This window comes from Alternaria postmessia (genome assembly GCF_024291825.1).
Source record: "Alternaria postmessia strain BMP 2775 chromosome Unknown scaffold_5, whole genome shotgun sequence".
NCBI lineage: Eukaryota > Fungi > Ascomycota > Dothideomycetes > Pleosporales > Pleosporaceae > Alternaria > Alternaria postmessia.
In genome coordinates this window covers 223,698-247,276 of record NW_026260078.1, presented here as the reverse complement: position 1 = coordinate 247,276, position 23,579 = coordinate 223,698, and the positions used below count along the sequence as shown (strand labels likewise).

General features: G+C 51.5%; 7 protein-coding genes across 7 annotated transcripts; 2 read left to right on the top strand and 5 right to left on the bottom strand.

The window, feature by feature from the left end:
- Positions 1-755: 755 nt before the first annotated feature.
- On the top strand, positions 756-2,157 carry J4E82_001344 (uncharacterized protein; the record flags this gene model as incomplete). The annotated part of the gene is made up of 2 exons (XM_051727659.1): positions 756-1,881; positions 1,946-2,157. 2 exons carry the CDS (start codon positions 756-758, stop codon positions 2,155-2,157), a joined length of 1,338 nt encoding a protein of 445 aa, XP_051592504.1.
- A 1,994-nt stretch (positions 2,158-4,151) lies between these two features.
- On the bottom strand, positions 4,152-6,751 carry J4E82_001343 (uncharacterized protein; the record flags this gene model as incomplete). Its single annotated transcript, XM_051727658.1, has 2 exons — positions 4,152-6,554; positions 6,605-6,751. The coding sequence occupies 2 exons, from the start codon at positions 6,749-6,751 to the stop codon at positions 4,152-4,154; spliced, it is 2,550 nt and encodes an 849-aa protein (XP_051592503.1).
- A 2,466-nt stretch (positions 6,752-9,217) lies between these two features.
- Positions 9,218-9,993, bottom strand: GET1 (GET complex subunit get1; the record flags this gene model as incomplete). The annotated part of the gene is made up of 3 exons (XM_051727657.1): positions 9,218-9,594; positions 9,665-9,851; positions 9,907-9,993. 3 exons carry the CDS (start codon positions 9,991-9,993, stop codon positions 9,218-9,220), a joined length of 651 nt encoding a protein of 216 aa, XP_051592502.1.
- A 233-nt stretch (positions 9,994-10,226) lies between these two features.
- J4E82_001341 (uncharacterized protein) lies at positions 10,227-11,234 on the top strand (the record flags this gene model as incomplete). Its single annotated transcript, XM_051727656.1, has 1 exon — positions 10,227-11,234. The coding sequence occupies one exon, from the start codon at positions 10,227-10,229 to the stop codon at positions 11,232-11,234; it is 1,008 nt and encodes a 335-aa protein (XP_051592501.1).
- A 2,391-nt stretch (positions 11,235-13,625) lies between these two features.
- On the bottom strand, positions 13,626-14,335 carry J4E82_001340 (uncharacterized protein; the record flags this gene model as incomplete). The annotated part of the gene is made up of 2 exons (XM_051727655.1): positions 13,626-13,871; positions 13,937-14,335. The coding sequence occupies 2 exons, from the start codon at positions 14,333-14,335 to the stop codon at positions 13,626-13,628; spliced, it is 645 nt and encodes a 214-aa protein (XP_051592500.1).
- Positions 14,336-16,561: 2,226 nt separating this feature from the next.
- J4E82_001339 (uncharacterized protein) lies at positions 16,562-18,780 on the bottom strand (the record flags this gene model as incomplete). The annotated part of the gene is made up of 2 exons (XM_051727654.1): positions 16,562-17,526; positions 17,574-18,780. The coding sequence occupies 2 exons, from the start codon at positions 18,778-18,780 to the stop codon at positions 16,562-16,564; spliced, it is 2,172 nt and encodes a 723-aa protein (XP_051592499.1).
- A 1,394-nt stretch (positions 18,781-20,174) lies between these two features.
- Positions 20,175-22,742, bottom strand: J4E82_001338 (uncharacterized protein; the record flags this gene model as incomplete). The annotated part of the gene is made up of 4 exons (XM_051727653.1): positions 20,175-20,472; positions 20,521-20,923; positions 20,972-21,933; positions 21,967-22,742. The coding sequence occupies 4 exons, from the start codon at positions 22,740-22,742 to the stop codon at positions 20,175-20,177; spliced, it is 2,439 nt and encodes an 812-aa protein (XP_051592498.1).
- Between the last annotated feature and the right edge of the window lie 837 nt (positions 22,743-23,579).

Here is a 23,579-nt window from a genome sequence, read left to right as displayed (position 1 = left end):
CTGGGAAGCTGCATTTCACGTACGTGTATATATAGTTTTGTTCAGGCGGCATACTTGCCCATCTTTATGTCTGACAAGCCCTTAGCAGCATACAACTGACATATGACTGCAGCAACCACTAACGTAATTTTTCCCACTATCCAAGTGAACCAAACCATTCAGAATCATGGATGTATACCCTGTATGCATGCGCATCGATATCGATGCTGCTACGTTTTTGACGTGCATGCCATTCTTGTAGCCATCGCAGCCTCGTCGTTCCAGACTCGCGCACATGACGTGTCGCGCTAAAATGGTGGCGCGGCTGTTGCAGATCGTTGGATGAGAGACAAGACCCGCGTGGCTCGCAACCTTAAAACAGAGCTTTACGTCATAGCATATTGCCTAACTAGGGAGTCCCGGGTGGTCCGTTCGGGGGGGCTTGGAAAACAATCGTCGTCTGGAATTTCTCAACAGCAGCAGCTTCTTTGCAGCAGGTATCGTTTCTTTAACTGCGTATTTCTCCGCATCCTCTCGCTCTCGACGCCGTTTGTGCCCATTGTACGACGTTGTACCCAGCGTACTCATTTACCCCGTACTCGGATCGAACGGCACTGCATAGCAACCAGACCCGCTGGAACTTCCACTGCATACACCTGGACGTCTGTACAGCTCTCGCTATCACTCGAGAAGGATTGACATAGCCGATATCTGTTCCCACCTGTGAGCCTATAATCTGGTCGCGAATTTAAACAACAACCACCCCTGTGGCGATCATGAAGGGGGCGATACTTTCCGTGGTGTGGCTTGCGGGCCTCACTGCAGCCCAGAGTAGCTCGGCCTCGGTGACTCCATCAGTCATCACCTTATCTGGATCGCAGCGGAGTCTGACGGGCGATGATGCGGCTCCCAACCCAACCGTTCCTTCGGATTTCGAGGGCAGCACATTTGCGACCATAACCTCGCCTGCGTCTTCTGGACCGTCTGGTAGCACTTTCTCGGCCAATGGCACGGCCTCACTTACAAGCACTCAAGACCCCGTTACAAACATCGGAGGAGGGAACAGGACATTGACACCGACTGGCACTGGGACAGCTCCGGCGCTGCCATCAAACACACAGCCGTGTAATAACTATCTGGAGTTTTGCAACCGCAAGTACTCCAATATCACCGAAGTAGCTGCGCACAATTCGCCCTACACGCGACAGAATAACATTGCGCGCAACCAAGAGTATGGCGTGACACAACAACTGAACGACGGTATCCGCATGCTGCAGGGCTCAGCCCACTACGTCAATGGCACGCTCTACTATTGCCATTCGTCTTGCGACCTGCTCAACGCTGGTACTGTGGAAGACTACCTTCGTGAAGTCACCGCATGGGTAGAAGCACACCCCTTCGACGTCATCACGATTCTCTTCGGCAACTCCAACTGGGACGAAACAACCGACGATGGCAAGCCACTCGTCACATCCTCCAACTTCGCTGATCCGATCGAGAAGTCTGGCCTGATCGAATACGTCTACCAGCCACCAAAGACCGCCATGGAACTCGATGACTGGCCAACGCTCGGCGAACTTATCCTTCACAACAACCGTGTCATTACATTCATCGACTACAACTTCGATACTGATGCGGTTCCATACATGCTATGGGAGTTTTACAATATGTGGGAAACACCCTTCTCTCCCACCGACCCCGATTTCCCATGTACGCTTGGCAGGCCCGAAGGGATGGCTGAGGAGAAGATGAGAGATATCATGTACATGGCAAACCACAACTTGAATGCCGAGATTTCATTTGCTGGATTGAACCTTCTGGTACCTAATGTAGCCCAGATCAACCAGACCAACGGTCTGGAAGGAGAGGGCAGCCTGGGTGCTATGACCAACACTTGCACTAGTGCGTATTCCCACACTTCCAGCTCAGTTTCTCCTCTTGCAACTTGCTAACACGTCTCTCGCAGCTAACTGGGACCGCCCACCGAACTTCCTCCTCGTCGACTTCTATAACCAAGGGCCTATCAACGGTTCCGTCTTCGAAGTTGCTGCCCGTGCAAACAACGTTACGTATGACCGTGAGTGCTGCGGTACTACATCTGTCGCCAATGTGTTACTGCGACCTAGTGCTACTTACTTTGGCTTCGTGGTTGCGATTGCTGCCGCATTGGTCCTATGACCTCCTTCGACGGTTGAAGTCGTCTAATTGGGTAATTGATCGCTAGTTGGAAGCATGGGTTCCGAGGTACATAAGCATGGGTCAGGCGTTTACCGGTCGAGATAGTTTGTGTTCTTCTTGTATCATGATAGCGATTGTAAGCGATTTTGTGTAGGCCCAGCATGTATTCAACTTTCACGTCGTTTTCATACCCATCACCTTTGTCTCCCTTTTTTGTATCATCGCAGTATGGACCCTAGAGAGTAGTGGCCAACTCGGTTACTCACTGCTGAATAGAGATAAAGACAGTAGAGATGGAGCTTCCGTGGGCGAATTTGAGATGAGTGGGTGACGATGAGTGTCCGCAACATGTCGCACTAGTGTACGCTGTTCATTGCGTTTGTTGTTGACTCGCCTTGATTTTTCTACAACCACATCCTTAATACCTCGTTACTCTTTTGCACTACCAAGCTACCTGAACGGAATCGCGCAATGTCTGCTTCCGCGACAGGATTGGCAGATCAATATCAGATCTTGGATGTTAGCCCCGATGCCGCCCATGATACCACTGAGGATGCTTTCCATAGGCTGTCAAGAGAAAACCATCCTGACAAAGCTACCCACGATAAAAATAAACCCGAGCATCAGAAACAGGACATACTCAGAATACATGCGTCTGATAAAGCGCTTGTCAATGCGATGATTCTGCGGGTCCACGTCAACAAATTCCACCAGGGCAGAAAAAGATAGGTAAACCTTGACGACGATATTACAAGGAGCATCAGAATAATGAGCCATGGCCGCCAGCACGGTTCGGCCAACGTCTATAAAAAAAAGGCTCTAAATCTGGATTTACCATGGGACAGCTTTGTTTGTACCTTTCCACCATAAGAGAGACATAGGATGCGTTCATGGCAATACCATTATGTCAAGCACCAACTGAAAGATGGAATATGGATGAAATCGGCATCACCATTGCGGAACCCCGTGCTCAGGACAACTATCGTTGGGTAGGCTTTGTGTAATGGCTATCCGCGGATGAGAAGTTTGCTGACAAGAGCTACTCTAGAGCGATGGTCTACACCGTCCGTGACACATTCTATGTCGCTTTTGGTGTACACCTAGGGAAGCTCAATCATTTCCGCAATTCTTCCGTGTTCATGTTACTAGTCAGCTCGTTCCGCCGAGTTAATCTTTTGCTCCACGATGACCATACTTTATGACGCCGCAGATGATCATGGTTTATGATAACATACATTGTATCTAGAGCTGAATCATTCCGTCTTGTGGCACTATGAAGACGCAGAACAGACGAGCTACTAACAGATTCTGTGGTTTCGAAAAAGAAAAAGAAGGGAATAGGAGATGATTGCCTTGAGTATCAGAAATCACCGCACTGAATGCTGCTCAATCTCGTCGAGACCGAGAGAGTATTGCTTCCTTCGCCACCACCAGACTCGAGTACGTGTTTCGAGTGAGAGGCATTAGGCACTGCAGAATTTTGTTCTATCAGAAAATAGGTACATGTCTCTTTCAACTACGAACAACACAGCGATGCGTGACTTACATGTGCTACAGGAAAGTCAATATATTTACGTTCTATTGAAGTCCGCAATACAGACAAGCTTGGTGTAGATTTCGAAGATTTGAAGTGGCTTAGGTTGCGATTGCGTTGTCGCAGGACCGACAAGTCGCATTCATCGATGTGGCATTCGTATCTTCCTTTCACGTTTCAACAAAAGGGTTCAAAGCGCATAATATTGAGAACATTAGCTATATAGACATCCTCACAAAAAGGAACACAATCTTACGATATTGGTCGTGACAATGGTGTATTAGCAATGATTGTATTTGGCTACGAAGTTGCCATACGTAAGATGTGAATGAACCATCTATGCTAGGTCGGGTCCCAAATGTAAACAATCCCGTGGTATCTCCCTGTTACGCCATATGCGATATAAAAACCAGTTCTTTCAGCGTAGACACGTCGAACAACGCGCCGAGGTACAAGCTTGTCAACTGCTGCTCATCGAACTTGATGAGCTCGGTGTACGAGTCCGTACAGGTTCGATGGCCAAGCTATCACTCCGCGGCGCTAATCCCTCGGGCCAACTGCGCCTTTCTCTGTGTTCAACAGAGGGCAGTCTCTCATCTTCCTTATTTAAACTTAACCTCTTCTTGACTTTACTCCATGTCCTCAGTTTCTCGCCTGTGGAACCCCGTCGCTTCTCCCCAGCCTCCGATTCTTTCCTCGTCTTTTCGTCGCGCACAGGGTCGGAGAGATTCCGGGATGCAGGTAGTAAGTTGAGGTAGATAGGATACAATGCACCACCAGCATAGGCTGCCGTGATGACGCAGAAAGCGTATTGTGCATTGTTGATCTTGAGTGCGGCGTACATAATTGGAGGGATGACGGCTCCTCCGCCAATAGCTGCCGTCAGAAGTACGGAAGCATCTTTCGTATGCTTGCCCATACCTCGTATCCCCTGTGCAAAAATCTGAGGGAATAGCGGGCCTTCGAAGAACATGACGATGACAATGACTGCTGCACCAGCACTGCCCGAAGCATGCATGGCCGCGGCAGCGGAGGCAATCGCGCCCAGAAAGAAGACTAAGAGACTGAAGCGCGGTTTCACCCAAATGTCGATGAAAGCTGCCAGGAATCGAGAGACTGCAAACGCTGTGTGTCCATAGGCTTGCTGTGATACGTAATCCACTGAAGGCGAGACGCGATTGACGTACTCCTTGTACGAGGTGGAAGTGGACTCTTGACCGCCGACATAGCAGAACTGTGACAAGACCGCCATACCCAGACCAATCCAGAGAATTTTTACTGGCTTGGATCCAATATTGATGGTCGCCTCGCGGGCAAAGGGTACAGTACGTTGACTGGCAAGTTCCAGTTCTTCGTCGTTAGCTTCGGGAAGCGGTACGTAGAAGTAGACAATCGCAAGGACGATGTTGAAAAAGGATATGCCGAGGTATGTCCACTGCACGTCGATCAGGCTCGCAGCGTTGGCAGGGAAGAGTACTTTCTTCGCCAAAAGTGGGGAGACGATTGTGCCAACAGCCTGAACAGCTTGTGATAGATTGAGTCGCACTTCAGCATACTCAGGTGGCCCGCAGAGGGCTATGAATGGGTTTGCGCCGAGTTCCAAGGTTGACAGCCCTGCACCAGTGATGAAATTTGAGATAAGGAACGCTGGAAAAGAGTTGAGTACGGCGGAAGGCCAGAAGACGAGTGTTCCACAAGCATAGACCGAGAGACCGACCATGTAGCATGCTTTGAAACCCCAAGTCTTGAAGACGATCCGTCCGAAAGTTAAAGGTCCCACAATATAGCCAACATAGTAGGCGCTATGTTGACCGACCGTCTCCCATTCGCTTGTGCGGGCTACTTCTTGAAAGCGGGAATTAAGAACGTCCAAGAAGCCATAGGCGAAACCCCAAATGAAGAACAGTATAGTCACCATTATCACAGGGTATACGCTCTCGCGGTTGCTCCGTAAGGTAATATTCTTTTTCTGTCCAGTGTTGACGAAGTCGAAGAAAGTTGGTTGGCGCTGAGTGCGGGCGGTCGTTGCGTACGTAACATTGGTGTTCGATGGCCTCAGTTGAGGTAGCTCAGTCATGTCAGGCGTAGTCAAAAAATCCATCATGCCCATAGGCTCGTCACCGCCGCTTCTGCGAGCAAGAGGAGGTTTGCTGAGCGGAGAGGCGGGAGGTGTCAGCGGATCTGACCGCCGTCGAGAGTCAAGAATGTCGGGGTGAAGTACGGCCTCATCGCTTGTATGCGTCGTGTTGTCTCGCATGGTATGATCGATAACCCAACTAGGGAGGAATCTTCTGACGAGCGGCTTCAGAGCAGGAACACATCCACACATGATGCCCAGGTTGATCTCCACAGTGCTCCACATGAAGGATAAAGATGAAAACCAGGCAAAATCGCCAGTGTTTCTCTGTTCGTTGCCAGTTTCAGAAGACTGACGTTGAGCGGCTTCGAGTGTGTCGCGTTGAGCGTTTTGCAGGTATGCGATACGGATAACATCGACGACTGCGACAAAGATACCGAAACCGAACGTGATGACCAGTATTATCTTCTGCTTTTTCGGCAACCGCATACTAGTGAGTATGGGCATGGGTAGAAATAGAATGGCTATGTCGGTGATGATGTTGAGCGGTGCCGAGGAAAGATATATCGTGACTATGTTAGTGCAGTGAGCTGTATCGGGAACTGGAGAATCCCAAGCAGCACCAATAGGGCGACATTGAAGTAGGTTTAGAATAGTCAAAGCCAATCCACCAACATTGACAACGACAAGAGTCGTGATGGTGGCCCAACGAAAAACTTTATGCGTCCTGGACAGCGTGAGGTAGAAGAGGAGAATTGAGGTTTTGGTGGCCATCAAAGCTGGGTTCTATGGGGTCTTAGTGGGGGCGACTTGTGTATAGAGCATGATATACGTACATAGAGGACCGAGAAGACGAATGACGACTGCTTCATGGGCTCCCGCCATTGTGGGGGTATGTTCTCCTGCTTTCGTCCCAAACCTTTCGTTGTGCCATAGCATATAGAGAAGGATGCGCCAAATGCGAGAACCCATGCAAGGATCATTGTGTAGTCGTCCCATCCTGGTTTTCTGACGACGAGAAATCTGGAAATTAGACGGAAGCCAACGAAGACGGAGCATATCGCAAGCGTGGCAGCCGAAACTCCCAGCACCACGGGCCCTCTCGTAGGAAAATCGCCATTTCTGATGTCATAATCCGCCATTTCGTGCGCCGCGCTATGATATGTATGCCGATGCCATAGAGGGAAGCGACCAGTGGGTACGGAAAAGTGTTCTATCGCTATCGCGGTCGCGGTCGTCTCGGGATCTGATGTTCAGGCCACGGCATTATCTGGCGCCAGCCTCGTCGAGTCTCAGTGTACAGGCGACGTGTATAGTCTGGAAAGGAAGCGAGAGACGATGTGCAGATGGGTGGTCGCGAAGGAGACGGCTGCGTTGAGTCGAACAGTGCGCAAGACCACGCGGGTTGATGCGGTGAAGGGACTACCGACCCCAGGAAAGGCGGGCAGTTGAGCTGCGGCGAGCGATGTGGAGTGTGCATCGCTAAATGCGCGACTTGTAAACGTATTAGACGGCCTTGGGCCGGCGTTTGAATCCTTGCATCGTCATTGGGAGGAGCATCTGTCCACTTTGTGGGGAGAGAAACGCCATTTCGTCACAGCGCCTGTCCCGGTCGAATCTCACCGAAATGCCGGCTCTGTCGCTGCTGACTGGGCGGCGCCGTTTAGCCTTGGCGATCGCCCCATGGCCTGACTGATGTTTGTACGCTCAAGTCCTGAAATCTCGCTGATCTTTCTTGTATGAAAAGTAGTGGATGTTGCGCCATGAGTGTGTTTGGGCGCAATAGGTGGAACATGCAACAGCGGCCACCGTCATGTCGAACGAAACTGTTTCACACAAGCTTGCGACTAGAGCATCATTCTAACAAAGTTAAGGAAACGCCAGTATGCACGTTGACTCGAGGAACCAGCCGTGACCTGCTTCCCCAGACGCCTTGTACGTACACAGTAAACCCTGTCAGGAGAAGGTGCGCAGCCTTCGAGCGATCACTGCACCTAACAACTTCATTCCACATTGCGGGGAAGTCCCTTCCACAGATCAGGATCTCAGCCGGCCTCTAATCGGCCTGGAACCGGCGAGCGCTGAACCGTTCGTACGGATATGGGGAAGTCATGTGCACAGACCCACATAGACGCAGTAGAGCCTCATCATTGGGCTTCGATCACTCTCGCTTGGCCTTGTCAATGGGTTTCGAAAAGCGAAGATAATAAGCCGAAGACTGTTGCACTTCACCTTCGCCAGACTGTCCAACTAGGTACGCGTGTAGCCAGCGGCACAACACGAGGTGGCACCGGTCTTCGCCCCGTGTCGTTGCATTGAAAGCGACCCTCCAGTAGCCGAAGGAGCTAAACCAGAATACAGGCTATTGAACGATGATCAACGTCTAAAATAGTAGATCATGTTCACGTAAGGCACGATCAACGGCATGCGCAGTTTTTTTCTTCGAGGTATCCTTTGGACCAGCCACCCCTCACTCACGCCACGGAGCCGTCAATGTCGTTTCAATGTAGATCGCTAGAGTTATGCGACCAAGAGTAAACAGTAAATGTAAACAACGATACTTCGATGGTTGTCACTTCTCTCGTGCCTGTTGCCTATTGCCTCGGTACACGGGTACCCTGGAATCTACCACACGTGACCTGATCACCTGGATAAGCCAAGTTTTTCAAGCGTAGAGGCGTAGAGGCAGCCATGTCTAGCTTACAAGCACGAAGTGTCCTTGCATATCAAGTTCATCACGTTCTTCGATCGATTGACATTTCCTAGGTATTAATGAGGCTAGTAAGCGGAGTGGACGACCTGGTCTTTGATCATACCAAGGTATTCATGAGTACACAACTATGGCTATTCCCATCTACGGCATGTATTGTCACACTCAAGCAGTAATCATGTTGCAAAACCCCCACAACAAAGGAAAGTGAATAACTCGGATTAGGTGATTGTAGCAGTCTGAACACGGTAAGCGCGCTTCGGTGCACCGTCGGCCCGCGCTGTCTTAGCGCAGAATTCTCACTTTTCTTCCTCGCGAACTTTTAATGTGAGCATTCCACACCAAACAACACCCTTCGCTCTCAGCAAAACCACGCGCATGTTGTCACAACACGTAGCTTTATGTCGGCTACCATGCATCGCGTCGCTTTTCCGTCTATGGGGAAGGAGTATAGATTAGAACATGGCTCTTTCGAAGACTCGGTGATTCGCTACTCTCCACGATCACGAGTTCAATTTGTAGCCTAGAAGAAGCCAAAGGATCTGCCAAGATCATCCCACTCGTGTTGCAGTGTCTGAGCGAAAGCCACGACGACTTTGCGTCTTTTGTTGGGAGACATACCCGTTCCACATCAACCGGTGTGTGACGCGAATCAGTGCGAATGCGTATTTGATTGATGATTGATAATTGATGTTGTACATATGTGTCCTGAAGCAAAGGACGTACCCACGCGATTCCCTCACAATTCTTTCTTCTCTGTAGGTTTCTGGTTTGCACTAAATGCCATGGCCTCCTGCTTCTCGCGTTGCTTCTCTGCAGCCACAGGGGTCGGTTTGTTCATGACAAGTACCCAGAGCGCCGCTACTGCCTCTGCTGCCAGTGCTATCATACTGGCACATGCAATACCCCAAATGTTTATGCTCACGCTTCCAAGTGGTGCGCGCGGGAAACTCAGTATCCACTCAACATAGTATGGCACCCAACCAGCGGGAATCCAGAACATGGGCGACTTGGAGAACCAGAACTGGAGGACGAAGCGAAGGCCTTGGGTGCCGAGCCAGCGGAGGGTCGAGACGGCGGATGTAAAGGTGGACTGATGTGAGCGCAAGGAGCCATCTAGACAAAAAGGCGTTAGCGATTATAGCTTGCAAAGATGTCCAAAGCATCTGTCAGAAGAGATACACACCCAGCTTTTGGAACTCAGCCATAGCCTTGTTGTGTTGCCTGTCCAGTTTCGCCCATTTTGAGAAATTGTCCTGAGGCGACGTGTTGCCCAGCTCGCGCTTCAAACGAACAATGTCTGCCTTGAGAACCTGGCATCTCTGCGCAGATCCAGAGGTAGGCGTCGGTAGCTTATTGTAGAGAATCCATAACTGCAATGTGTCAATCCGACGTCCTTGCGCATCTGCAACTTGATGCGGGGCTTACCAGTTCATTAACCGTGGTTGCGCCCACCGTGTTGATGATGTGGAGCAGTAGCTGCAGGGTGAAGACTACCAGTAGAAGGGACGGCATGTTCGGGGACGTTGGACCAGTGTCGCGATGCAGCGTGTTCTCATTGCATCGTGTTTTCAGACGGGGTGGAAGCGTCCTTGGGCTATGTCATAAGGCAATTTGGCAGCTGCAGCAAGCTAAGGCGGGGGCCGTGCGCGAAGGCTTCTATCTATTCGCTACACTGTTGCTCCTTCACACACGTCTACCAGCCTTCACTCTGTACCCGTACCATCAAAGCGCCCGGGTTGTCCGCCATGGCAATCAAAGATGGTCAGAGTAACGAGTTTCAGAAGCTGGCTTACAAGTCTTTGAGCAACTACTTCCAGGAGCACGCGGATGAAGTTATTGAGATTGAGATTCTGCCTCCTGCTATACAGCCGCCGGATGGTATTACCATGCAAGACGGATCGAGCCTAGGAATCCCGAAAAAGGTACTCGCCTTGGCTTATGTGGAAGCTCGGCACCTGTTCTTCATGAAGGACCGGGGGACTCAGGACCTACTGGCTAGTTCATGGGCATTGCAAGCGACAAAGATCATACTTCTGTTCGATCCTGAGCATCTTACTGCAGCAAATTACCGGAAGCGCACACTGTCGCTGCTAAGAAATGAGCACGGCCCTCATGTTGGGACCCCATATCACAGAGCACTACGTCAAGAGCTTTGCTTTCTAAACAGTATCCTCACATCTCCACTTCATCGTCAGTCTAAGTCGCCTACGTTATGGTATCACCGCTCGAATATCGTGGAATCTTTGAGACTCATCGAACTGAACGATGCGCCGCAAGACCGCATAGCAGAATTTTGGCACAGTGAACTCGCTGCTGTTTGCAAGTCTGGAGAGCAGCATCCTAAGAATTACCACGCTTGGCAGTATGCTCGTAAGCTTGTACACAAGATCGAGAGCCATGGATTGGCCGATGATGTCGCTCGTCGTGTTAAGGACTGGTGTTGCAGACACCCAAGCGATATTTCTGGTTGGTCTTTCATGCTGTGTTTGATGCCTATCACAGCTGCGTCGTTACAGCAAGAGCTAGTGGGAGATGTCATCAACTACGCGATCAGTCTCGACTGTACACAAGAGTCACTTTGGATATTCATACGTACAAGTCTAGCGCTAAGCAGCACTACGTTTTTAACGTCCTACCAATCGCTACAAGCTTATAAAAAGGATCTGGAGGAAACCGATAGGCACCCAGTGGCAATGGAACGCGTGTGCAATGCTATAACCTGGATTGACACCCATCGACAGTCAGGCACGTGAACAAGATACTTCATCGTTGAGCAGTAATCTCATCCTCTATACTGAAGCTATAGCCACAGCCACCACCCCTTTTGTGTTTGCCCAAAATTGGGCCATCGGACGCCTAACGACAATTCGCTTGGTCATGGTCCTCCGCTCAAATGCCGCACTGATGCGCTTCAACACACGATCAATTGGCTGCCATACATCCCATGGAATGGAGTTGCGGGCCGCGGATGATGCTATAATACTCGAAGATGCTTGTCGAGGTAGGCTACATGTATTCTGCTCAATGGCACCAGGTGCTCCGAAACCAGATTGAGGAGAGCTAGTCGTCTGGGAACATTCATCCAATACTCTGAAGGCTGTATCCGGGACCAAGTACCTCCTGGCTTCGACTTCCTGTGTGACATGTGTCGAAAAAAGCGTAGCGTCAGACCCTCGTCGATACAACGTAGGCTTCGGTCGTTCCAGCCCAGGCTCGACTTGAATCCCTATTGAGCTCGCAGAAACATGCCTTAGGAGTAGCACACCTCCTCTTTGCTTGTCGAAAACACGATTCTTATCCGACGATCGCGCTCTAAACAACCGACCGAAGTAAATGTGTCGCGTATCTGGGGTTGCCAGGTTTTTGTATACCATGTAGCTGTCTTCAAATGGACCCCAGACCACAACGATAGAGTCCTCGTTATATTGTTCAGAAACGCCTTTTCCACTGTCTTGGTCCACCGATCGTCTAGATAGTCCTTCCTTTGCTGGCAGCCAGAATACGAAACCGTGGTCATATTTCGCATTTTCCAGTTCTGTTCGAACATATTGCAATATTGGTTGCACATTTGATTTCCACTCGAACTCGCGGTCGATACTGGAGAGAAAAGGCTCATGAAAAACAAGCATGATAAGAATATGATGTTACGATACCTGCATCGATACTAGTTGCATCTCTACTTATAAGGTCTTACGGGACGCAGGTATTAGCCAAGCTAAACCGCCATCCACCCCACAACGTCACTCATGCCGATCCCACATTCAATGGGTCGGACCGGTCGTATAGACTTGCTTCGACTGTTCAGCCTCGACGGACGTGGTGCGCCGCAGACTTGACACGTAAATGCTCGCGTCACCCGCTCAGCCAATGATAATTATAGAGCCAGATGTGGCGGTGCTGAGAGTGGCGGAGTTTACCAACAAGCAATACGATTGGTCGGTCCAGAACTTTGGTCAGGATAATATCAGAAGAATCGCTGTAACTCATCTTGCAAGCACATCCGAAGGATCCAACAAAGTAAAAAGCTAGCGATACTACTAAGAGGGTGACGCTCGAGGCTTTTGGTGGTAAATGGAACGGAACCAAATTGCGAACCCAAGTGCTTTGCAACATCTGATCCAAGTGCGTATCGAGGTATTTTAGCTGTTATAAAAGTATAGAATCTCTGGGTACGGGGCTAACTGCTAATCGAAGTAAACAGAACGAGGACACTACCTAAGTAGGTATTATGGCTTTCCACCGAACCAGATTCTAACTTTCCCGAGCCGTCTTCCATTCCTAGCGTCTACCAAGTCGCATCCTTTTACCCTCCATAGACTTTGTCGAGAGGAAGTGATTGGTGTAGACATCTTTTTGGGGTTCAAGAGCTTCGTCGTCTGCACGATCTGCTCTCTTAATATGTCCGTTAGTGGAGGACTTTACATGTTTGGCGGCCTCAGGGCTACCAACTTCACTTTCGCCTCTCAATTCCCTTAGGTAGCTTGGTAAGAACCAGCAAACCTGCTGCAGTCATCAGCTGTACACATACCGCTGAACTTCCATAGCACAATATACTTGCTTATCTACTGGTTAATCCTTCGGATACCATTTGTCATGTGGTAACACCCAACTTTTCAACAGGGCTCAAGACGTGGCAGATTCTGGGGGTAAGATAACATGGTACACAAGAAGCTTGAAGTATATAATGGAGGATCTGTTGCTCAACGAAGATTATGAATTACTCAAAGATTATGGTTAGTAAACTCTTACTATCACTGATCGGTTCTGGGCTCCTTGGCTTACAACGCTTTCCAGATACTGTTATTTTGTATCCGATACTCTCAGGCGAAATGATCTTTTGAAGAACCAAGGACAACTACTCATTTCATACTGTACTCACGCATATCTGGTTCAACAACTGCAGCGGAAGAGGAGGCAAGACTAGCCAAAGAGCAATTAAAATGTATTTCGTGATCTCATAAGCCCGAGCACTTCGCGCTAGACCCTTCCATTTCAGTCCCAAGAAATCGAAAATCATCCCCCTAGTACCCATGCCTAGACCCACACGATAGCCATCGGAAGTCCGGTGCAATCCGGAATCCATGTTACCCATGTCAAGACGGCCGTTCGCCAACAGGATCCGTTGCAAGATATTTACACCACGCCTAGACCTTATTGGGCCCACGCTTTGAGCCACTCGCAAGATCAGCGAGATCCTCCATGAGATCATTCCAGATCTGCTTCACCATTCCTTCTCCCTCCTGGCGGGTCGCGGTGAATTTACTGGCAACAGCCTCAGCCATACCCTGGTAGGCAGACTGGTTTGAGTCGGTCATCTCAGACATTGCGGAGGGGGAGTGGATGTGGGTGCCGTCAGCAGAGACGGTGTAGATAGTGGGTTGCATGGGGATCTAGGAATTCTCTCGTTAGTACTCTTGCGCAATGAGCAGAAAATTAAGGCTAGGGTAAGACTCACGGAATCCTCGCTCTCAGCACTCCGGCTAGCAACATTGGCCCATGGTAAGATGGGGACTCTAATTCCCAAAGGCGCACTTCGGGTCTCCGGGTTGAAGTCCGGGAAGTGCATAAAGTCCAGTGTGCTGGAATCGCCGACGGACTTCAAACTCCTCGATGTGTTGAAGCGTCGGACTTTGTTGCCGGTCTCGGTGGCTTCGGGAACTGGGATGGTTTGCTCGCCGTGAAGGCGGATAGGCCCAGCTGGGCGATTTGAAGCATACGGCTTGTCGGTTGTGAGGAGGGATGACGACGAAGTCGAACCTGTCATTGACAGCTGGCGAACTGTGAGACGAGGACCCAAAAGGCGAGGGCCGGCGAGGGCACTGATGATGCGAACGCTGGGTTTTGAGGCTGCCATTCCGAAGATGTGTGTAATGTTGAGGTTTGTGGGCACTGTTGTGAGCGGAATGCAGCTGGGCGCGAAGAAGTAGTAGGACTTGAAAGAAGCAAGACGAGCGATTAGTAGTGGCTTATAAGACGATAAGGTTTCAGTGACGCAGGTATGCGGTTCGGAAGGCGTCGGAGAATGGGAAGCGCTATCAGATGCACCGGTAGACAGGAACAGGTGTTGAGAGGACAGGAATGACAAGCTGAGCTCGCGACACAGTGAGGGGAAGCAGTCCTTTTTCTAAGCCCTCCAGCCTCACACATGGCAGCTGCGACCACGTTAGACTCCTTGGCCAGCGTTCTGGAATCTTTACGGAGAGCGGTCAGTGAGCTGTACAGCGATTCAGGACACCCTCGTGGATTGTTCACTTCATAACGACAGGCCACATCGGGGATGCAGCGTTGGACTCCGTGGTGCTCAGTGGATGGGAGCTTGCAGAGAGGGAGCTTGGGCCAGATACTATGCTCGATGTGGCACAAGGGCTGGCCCGAGCCAATGGAAGAGATCCACTCTCGCATGCCCAGCACGTCTCCCCCGCACTTTTGATCATGGTCGCAGCGTGCTCAAATGAACCGTCTCACGTCTTGAACACTCGTACAGCATCCGATTGAAGCAAAAAGAAGATGGCCACGGACAGACGACCCAGAGCATGTCTGTCGCGATGTTGCTTGACTTGCAAACAATGGCGCCAAAATGTCGGTGTAGCAGTTGTTGAGCGCACAGTTGCAGGGGGGATCACCATAGGTTTAGCGATGTCGGCTCCCTCCCGTCACCATGCACAGTACGTATTTGTGCCTGTATGATCGGCTCTCCACCCAGTGCGCACAAGCTTTCGGTGACACTTGACTGGGCAAATGAGGCGGGCGATAAGGAGATGGGAACCAGCCTATAGTAATTTACCAAGACGTCAAGATCGGGATCGTGTGATGCATATATGCCTACCTTGCCTGTAAGCATGATATAATCTGGTAGTGGTGGTGTTGCGCCTGGTAGTTCGCATCTTGGAGCTGTGGAGGGCCAGCGGCTTCAGCTCGGTGTCCTATCGACCAACCTCTGTAGCACAGACGGCCACTCTCGACCATGACTTTGAGATTCCATTCGCAAAGTCTTCCCAATAGGGTAAAGTGAGGCTGTGAGGCTGTGGAGTCCATGAATAGATGCGTCCCACCGCCCTGACTAAGACACACAACTGCCCCGCTATGAGCTGCCTTGCCTCCGTAGCGAATCCGGCTGCAATCATTGCAAACCAACATGCTCCACAGCACCGCTTGCAATCATTTGGCCTTTGTACTACGAACCATCAACAACTAGTACTACGGACCCCAAAAATTTGCCATCCAACAGCAAAATCGGCCTGATGGTCTAGTGGTATGATTGTCGCTTCGTAAGCCAGCCCACCAGCCATCTCCTCTCTGTTCCCCCATCTAACAATCCTCTCAGGGGTTTCCTACCTGGATACAGTGTATCTGTTATGTGACAGGCCCCGGGTTCGAATCCCGGTCAGGCCCATCCGATCTTTTTGTCTTTTTTTGCCTTCTTTTCGCCATTATATGCTGTTAAGGTGGTCGTCGGATCAGTTTTGGTGTTGAGGGGGGAAAAAGAATATTTTTTTGCTTCGATAAGATCGCCAGACGTCGAGTGTTAGCCGCATGCAGTAGCGAATGGTTTGCAGGAGATCGCAGCGTCGTTGTGGACATGTGGTGCGCAAGGTCTAGGGGTCACGCGAACGGTCGTAAAAAGGCAGTAGCAGTTTGTTGCGAACCTAGTCTGTGCATCCAGACCGAGCACAAGCCTCACCAAGGTCGCAAGTAACGAACCAGTCAGCAGCAGTCTGGGCATGCTTGCTTCTAGATACGTGCGGCACAGAAAGCAAAGGAAAACACATCTCCTAGCAACCAACGCCCCGGGAAGATCAAGTTCAAGCTCAAAGCTGCATTTCGTGTGGTATCTACTCTCGTCTAAACCAGGCACTAAAACGCCAAAAGGTAAAAAACCACAACAAACAGGCCTCAAAGCCCATCGTCTCCAAAGCAAAACTCCCTCGTGTTCTCCAATCCGGGGGGTATCAATGACCCTGAGGTGCGAAGCAATGAAAGTGGTATCCAAACGAATCGTGAAATGAAGTCGTGAAAGCATTCGAAAATCGTAAAGGCAGCAAGGGCCGCCAGAGCAAAGGAAGAGGACGGACAAGCAACATCACCGCCCGTCGTAGGAGTCGCTTACCCAGCCGCTGTTGTTGCCGCCAGCGTACATGGGCTGCTGACTCCCCTGCTGGTAATCGCTCTCTTCCTCAAAGTATTCGCCTCCACTAGACGCATCAAAGCTGCTGCGACCGCTAGCGTCGCCATCTTCATCGGGTGGCCCAGCCGGGAGCTGGTCCCACTGGATGCCCGCAAGTGCAGGGTACTGAGCCAGAAGTGCGGCAGGCAGGAAGGGCTGTGGAGCTTGCATGCCACCCGCCTGAGGGAACGGTTCGAAGCCAGATTGCCCGGGCATCATGCCGTTGAAGTTTTGAGCTGGCATGGGCGCGAACATGCCGTTGCCATTGTTCAGCTGCTGATTCTGGCCATCCCATTCGCCCTTCTCACGCGCCTCCTCTTCGAGCAAGGGCCGGATGCACACGCGACCTGCCTCAGATCGAAAGTGGCGTCCGAGGGCATCTGCACGAGCAAAGCGCCTGCCGCAGCCCCAGTTGTTGCCGTTCTTGAGGTTACCACGGCATACAAACTTCTTCTCGCCTGAGTGAAGGCCTTCGTGTCGCTTGCGGTCATGTTGGCGGGCAAAGGCTTTGCCACAGACACTGCAAACAAACGGACGTTCGTCTGTATGTGTTCGCAGATGCGAACGGAGGTTGTACGCCCGCGTAAAGCGCTTCGGACACAGTGTACACTGGAAGGTTGCAGGGTGCTTCTGTGTGCGCTTTGGGTTCGACCCATCGGCTGGCGCAGGTCGCGATGGATCTGCAAGATCAAGTATGTAGTCGCGGTTCGGCACGCTAGATGTAGACGAACGGCGCGAGGATTTGTTCGAGGGCGAAGGAGAACGAGACTTTGCTGCGTTGGGAGACAGTGAACGGTGCACTTCTGAGCCTGGCGTGGATGCGCGCGAGCTGGCACTACTGAAGGGATCAGATCTGGCGCGAGTTCTGTTCCGGCTGCGTGCTAGTATAGTGTTAGGAATGCTTGCACGACTTCATCGGACTGCTTACATCTGTCTGGTGGGCTCAACGCATCTACCTGATGCTCTGGCTTCGGCGGCTCAAAGCTCGCTTGTCGCGACGGCGGTGCAAAGTCAATATTGATTTCTGGCGGTGACATGGCGTCGGCCTGACCAAACTCAGGCACAGGCTGGTTCAGTGAGGGAAACGGCTCGGCTTGACCTGGGTAGCCATTCATGTCTGGAGGCGCGTATGGGTTCATGTTCTGGTTGAGGCCAAAAGTGTCAGGCTGGAATGGCGGAAGGACTTGTTGGTTCTGCGGGAGCAAACGAGGCGAGATATGCGGGCTGTTACCCGCGCTGATATGCGCATTACTGCCGTTCAGATTGAATCGGTCAAATCCTGGGACAGGGTCCTGGAACAGCTGAGGATCGTTCTGCGCATGGAGGAGGGGTGACGGCTGATCGTTATCCAGGCTATCCTGGTGGTGCAGGTATGGGGAGTTGTGTACCGAGGACGCAGCATCGCTATTGCCCCTAGACCTAGACCTATGTTGGCCAAATCCGCCTGCCATCTGCCCCCATTCTGTAATCTGTCCATATGCTGCGCTGGGATCCAACGACGTGTGTCGCGAGTGCCCTGGTGATCTGAACGGACCCTGGTTGATGTTTGGCGACGCATGTGGACTTGGGGTTTGGTGGCTGTTCATGCTGGGCAGAAGGTGCGGAGGCGTAGGCGCGTTGTGTTGTGTGGCTGCCATTTGGTGCATAAGATCTGAGGGATTGATGGATTGGCTGTGTTGCGACTGAGCGTCGAGCATGTGTGGGTCAAGCGTATTCCCAAGATACGACGGAAGCGATTGGTTCTGGCCAAGGTCGTTGCCCTGGAAGAAGTTGTTGAAGTCGGGGTTGTTAGAGTTCGCAATATCAAGTGGGTCGGGCGAAATGTTGTTGTTGTTGCCTTGGGGGCCAAATTGCGGCGTATTATGCTGCGAGATAGACTGAGTAGCCTGGAAGAAGCTTGGGTCGGCAAAGCTGTTCTGCTGAGGGAATTGCTGTCCTTGGGTCGTGGTAAGGAACTGGGTGCTGTTCAGCCCCGCGCTTGTGACTGCGTACGAGGATGGGTCTTGAATAGAATCGAAGCCCAAGCCGACGTTATGCTGGTGCTGGAAAGGCGCATGTGGGCTGGGCGAGGGAGAGTGCGCCTTATGAATGCGCTGGCCTACTGAGGGAGAGCGCCCTCGCTGTTGGATATCCATGATGTAGGTATTCGCGTGTTCCCAAGAATAGGTGGGATGTGGAGGAGTGAGCCCTGGAGGCCGCGCTTGGGCCAGCGTGGAGAGCTTCGTAAACACCAAGAATCAAGGGCGAGCTGTGAATGGTCCGATGCCCTCCAGGAACACGCAATGTCCTCTGTTTACTGGCTTCTCTGCTGAGGCTGGTGAGTGTGAAGGAGGCGCAGTGTTGTCGTCGGTCGCAGAACACAGCCCACCTCACGAAGAGCGACGACGCTGGAAGCGGCCTAGTCCGCTATTATTAGCCCCGCAATGGGAGAGCCCGCTGCAAAGCTCCCTTGTGTATTCCTCTGTTTCAGAGTCTCGAGAGACGTGAAACGATAAGCTAGGGGATGTGTTATGCGTTGCTGTTCTGCCTGCTGCTTGTGACGTTCAGTGAAGCTTGAGGAGGTAGCTCGACGTTGGCCGTAGCAATGGCGACAAGGAAGCGCGGGTAGGAGTCCCTGAGAGATTACGCGCTGGTCGAAGTTGATGGTCGGCGCGTGATAATCGCAAAGCGACTCAGGACTGTTAGGTTCGGTGGAATCGAGCTGACCGCTACTGTCACTCGAGGTCTTGGGAATAACAGTGCAACTCGCCCCTCAGCCCCCAGCCTTATACAACAAGATCGCTCGCCTGCAAGACAAGCGCAGGTTCACGCGAGCCCGTCCATTGGTGAAGCGTCTAATAACCGGGCGGTCGAAGACACCGCTGAGGAACACCAAAATGATGCCGAGCCGTCACAAAACGTTCGATATCACCCCCTCGGCGATCAATCCCACTGCAAAACTACTGGTCCAATCTCACAGACCGCGCGATTCTTGTGCGCGGAGGCCATCCAGCGAGCCGTTGCGTCCGTGAGGTCATTACCCGGGGCCCACAGCAGCGTTCTTTGCACTGCCTCACTCGAACCAATGTCGCAAGGCACACTTCCTCAAGGCGGACTTCCATCTCCCCACATACCAAGCCCTTATTCCCATTCTCGACAATTTTGTGAGATGCATTGCTACCATCGATAATAATAGTATATTTGGTCCCAGGGAAACGTTTTCGCGGAGCCGCATACGTGCATATACATCGAGTCTAAACCTTGGCTTTCCCCTCCATGTGCTAAACAATGTGCTGTACAGAGCCCATGTGCAAAACACGCCACCAGTAACTTGGGAAAGAAATCCACAGGTCAGTGCATTTGCGACCACGTTGGTTCTGCCAGCGTCCCGTGTTCTCTATGCACCCTAGTAGCTCGCACGCGCTACGCATCTGTCACAGCAACAGAAAGTCTAGAAACATAGTCGGAGCAATGTAATGCTTCTGTTCTTACAATGGGTATCCTAAAGAATAATGTCCAAAGAAATGAATTGCCGCCTCAGGCCCGCAATTTAACCAAATTTCAGACCTTGCGCAGGATCCCATCGCCCATCCTGCGGAGGACCAGCCGAAGGTCGAGCATTGCCAGACGATGTAGGCACACCACCAAATCGAATTCCAACCTCTGGTGTCCACATACCGGACGGCGGAGGTACGTTTGCTCTGGTCGGCGTTGGAGCTGCTAATGGCTCCTCTGCATGTGCAGTGGCACCATAATTTGGGTTTTGTGCGTCTGCCTGTTTCTGCTGATGCAGCGAATTCGTCGTCGCTTGCTGAAGGCCGAGGGAGCTCATTCGTGTAGTAAGATCGCTAGCAACATTAGCATATGTTTTGGAACTGACCATGACATTCACGTACCCCTCCAGGTGTGACGCCTCTGACTTGCGGTTGTAAGCAAAAGTCCGCGCTTCATCTCTAAATCGGTTCACGATCTTAGCGAGGTCATTGTAGAACTTTCGTCCAACGTCGAGATTGGAGATGATCTCCTTGTACTTGAAATATGCATTCTCCAGGTTCTGTAACGCTTGCTCACGCTTCTTCGTTGATTGGTCGCCGCGACGAGCGATTAAGAATGCTGCGTTTGCATCTTGCAGTCGCTTGATGGCCTCTGTTTGCTCATTCTCTTCGTCTTTGATCATGTCTTGGTCGGCATCGTACATCTGGAGACGCTTGTCGAAAAGCCCTTCGAACTGCACAGCCTCGATTGTCTGCATAGGGTACTCCCGCTCTAAGCGAGCAGCTTCACGCAGCAATTCCGGATCTAGCTCACTGTTAGGATATGGCATGTGTGAAGATGCGTGACACTTACTTATGTCATCCTGCTTTGCCTTTGTTCGCAATGCCTCGATCTTTCGTCTTCGCCTGCTTTCGAGCCTACTGACCTCGTTGAAGCTACCACGAAGCTTGCCAGCTTCGCGTTCGACATCTCCAGTGATTGCGGGTCTCCTACCGCTTGGTACATAGTTTTCAAGCTCGTGATCCGGTCCGCTGAGTAGGCGTATGAAGTGCTCATTCTCCTTCAACTTTGTCTTCACAATATTATCGCTGTTGGTGGCGGCCTTGAAGTAGCCATCAATTTCGTTGATCTGGGCATAGAGCTTGGGTGCGGCTTGTTCTGCGGGGGGTCGGGTCCAACGTTCTGTGCCAAACTTGCGTCGTGCGCCTTCGTCCTCTGCAGCTTCCGACCTGAGTATGTCGACGCCTTCTTGATAGATAGCCTGATCCGTGTACATGAGCTTCTTCGTATCCTCCATCGAGCGTAAGAGACGATTGATGCCATCTTGCTGGCGAATTTCTTCGGCGTGTGCTACAAGACCTGGCGGTAGTCCTAGTGGCTTCTCAAGAGCCTGCAAGGAGCCAGGTAGATTCAGGCTGCGGAGTACCTCATGGATCTTGTTGGTCAATGCCTCTAGCTCTTCAACAATGGTACCATTGACCAATCGATCACGGCGGTCCACATAGATACTAGCTGCCAGGTGCACGGAATAAGGTACCAACTTGGAGAAAAGCGCTGGGCCAAGCTCACCGCGCTCTCCTAACATGGAGTTGGACTCAGCTATCTCCTTTGGAACTCTTGACACAACCATGTTGGCTCGATCGAGGATTTTGAGCTCTGCTTTTGGCGGTACGGGTAGCAGGTAGATCATATCGTTGTCCTTCTCGGCCCGCTTCAGGTCTTCCGTGATGCGGTTCTTCAAGCCGTTCAGGTCTGCAAGTACGACCTTGTTGATGTAGCGCTGCTCCTTGAGGGCCTCGTTCACGCAAGTCAGACTATCACGTAGTCATGCCACTTCCTCGCCGTACTTGCGCTTTTCGAGGGAATCGCAGGCTGCACGGTATTGAGCAGCAGCAGCAAAGTGGTGGTGCTTTGCCGTCATGTGGTGTATCCACTCGCTGCTTATAGCGTCCGATTGTATCCCAGCGTCTCCCGCCTCGTTGTAAAGATCAGATACACGAGCGGCTAGTTTGGCGATAGTCGCGTCTTTCATTCCATCCTTGACGGCCTTCTGCCAGAAACATTCTTGCCCTTGTGCCAACATCAGCTTTTCCAAACACTCGAGTGTCATCAAATCCATATCCTCTGGCGGCTCTGTCCGTATCTCGGGCAAGATGGTATTCCTCAAATGCGACAAGACTCCAGCGGCGAGGCAGAAGTTGTTGGCTGCCATCTTCAGTCCGTCGGGCGTGCTTCGGTTCGACGACATGGCTAGCTGCGAGTACATGGCCGCGAGGTTGAACATGATGTTGGCGAGTTCGAAGCGGAGGTTGTTGCGCGATGTCGGCCGGCTCGTATTGTATCCCAGCGCAGGATACCATGGGAACTCTACGCCAATGTCGATGGGAAACTTCCCACTCAGCCATATCAGCTGCGCCGCGTATTGTTGAAGCTTCGGGATGTTGCTGGGATGCGGTTCTTGGGCGTGTGTTGCAACCGAACGGAGCTTCTCGATCGTCTCCAGGTCTTTGGTGAACATATCTGGATGTTGGTCATATTTGGAGGATATGTACTGCTTGATCGCGTCGGTGAGATTTACCGAGTGTGACCGTCGGAACGGGAGGAACAGGATGTTGCTGGCCATTTTGTAAATTTTATCGTGTTCTGCCTGGCTATTTTTACTCACGAGGCCATAGGAAAGAGGTGTTCGGCGTTGTTTACACAAGTCCAGTGGGAAGACGTCACCGCCCGCAGCAAGGTCCAAGCTGTTGGGCATAGGTGAGCGATGCAGCTTGAGCCCCGCGCTAGCTAACGTGGGGCGGGCGCCTTCTCAGGGTTCATTCACCTGCAGGAACAGGGCCCAGCACATGCGACATTTCCTATACCGGCATCGATATTGTATGAATCTGATGCGTGTTCTGCCATCTTAGGCGGCGCGTTCGTCTTAGAGAACGTGCGCTGATACGACACCCGGGGCGGAGACGAGTTCGGTTTTTCCCGCCGTGGAAACCGAACCATTCGAAGCCTCGCACCAGCCAAGTATTGAACACTCAGCGCGTTGAAGTATGCGCGACTTGTAAAACCGAACGCGGCAATTTACGAGTCACAGGATCAAGGACACAGTGTCCTGACGCGATGGCATCAGCGATCAAACCAAATCGTCCGCTCCCGGACCCTCAATGAGCATGTTTCATGCCACCAAATTGTCGGCACGTCAAACGAGATGCGGTCAGTGTACATGGCTGAGGCGCGTCGGGTTCCACAACCCGGAATGTCGTGATGGAAGCTCGATATGTCAGCGGGGCGCGACCACAATCTATAACAATCTAGCCGAATTACAACACCATCTTGAAACCTGCGCTTCCGTTGTTCGTCAGGTCCATCCGCTAGTGAGTCCTATATATACCAGTCACAACTGCTCTTCACAGTTATCGACCAAATCCAACTACTACGCCACATAAAAGCCCCACGACCCGCATTA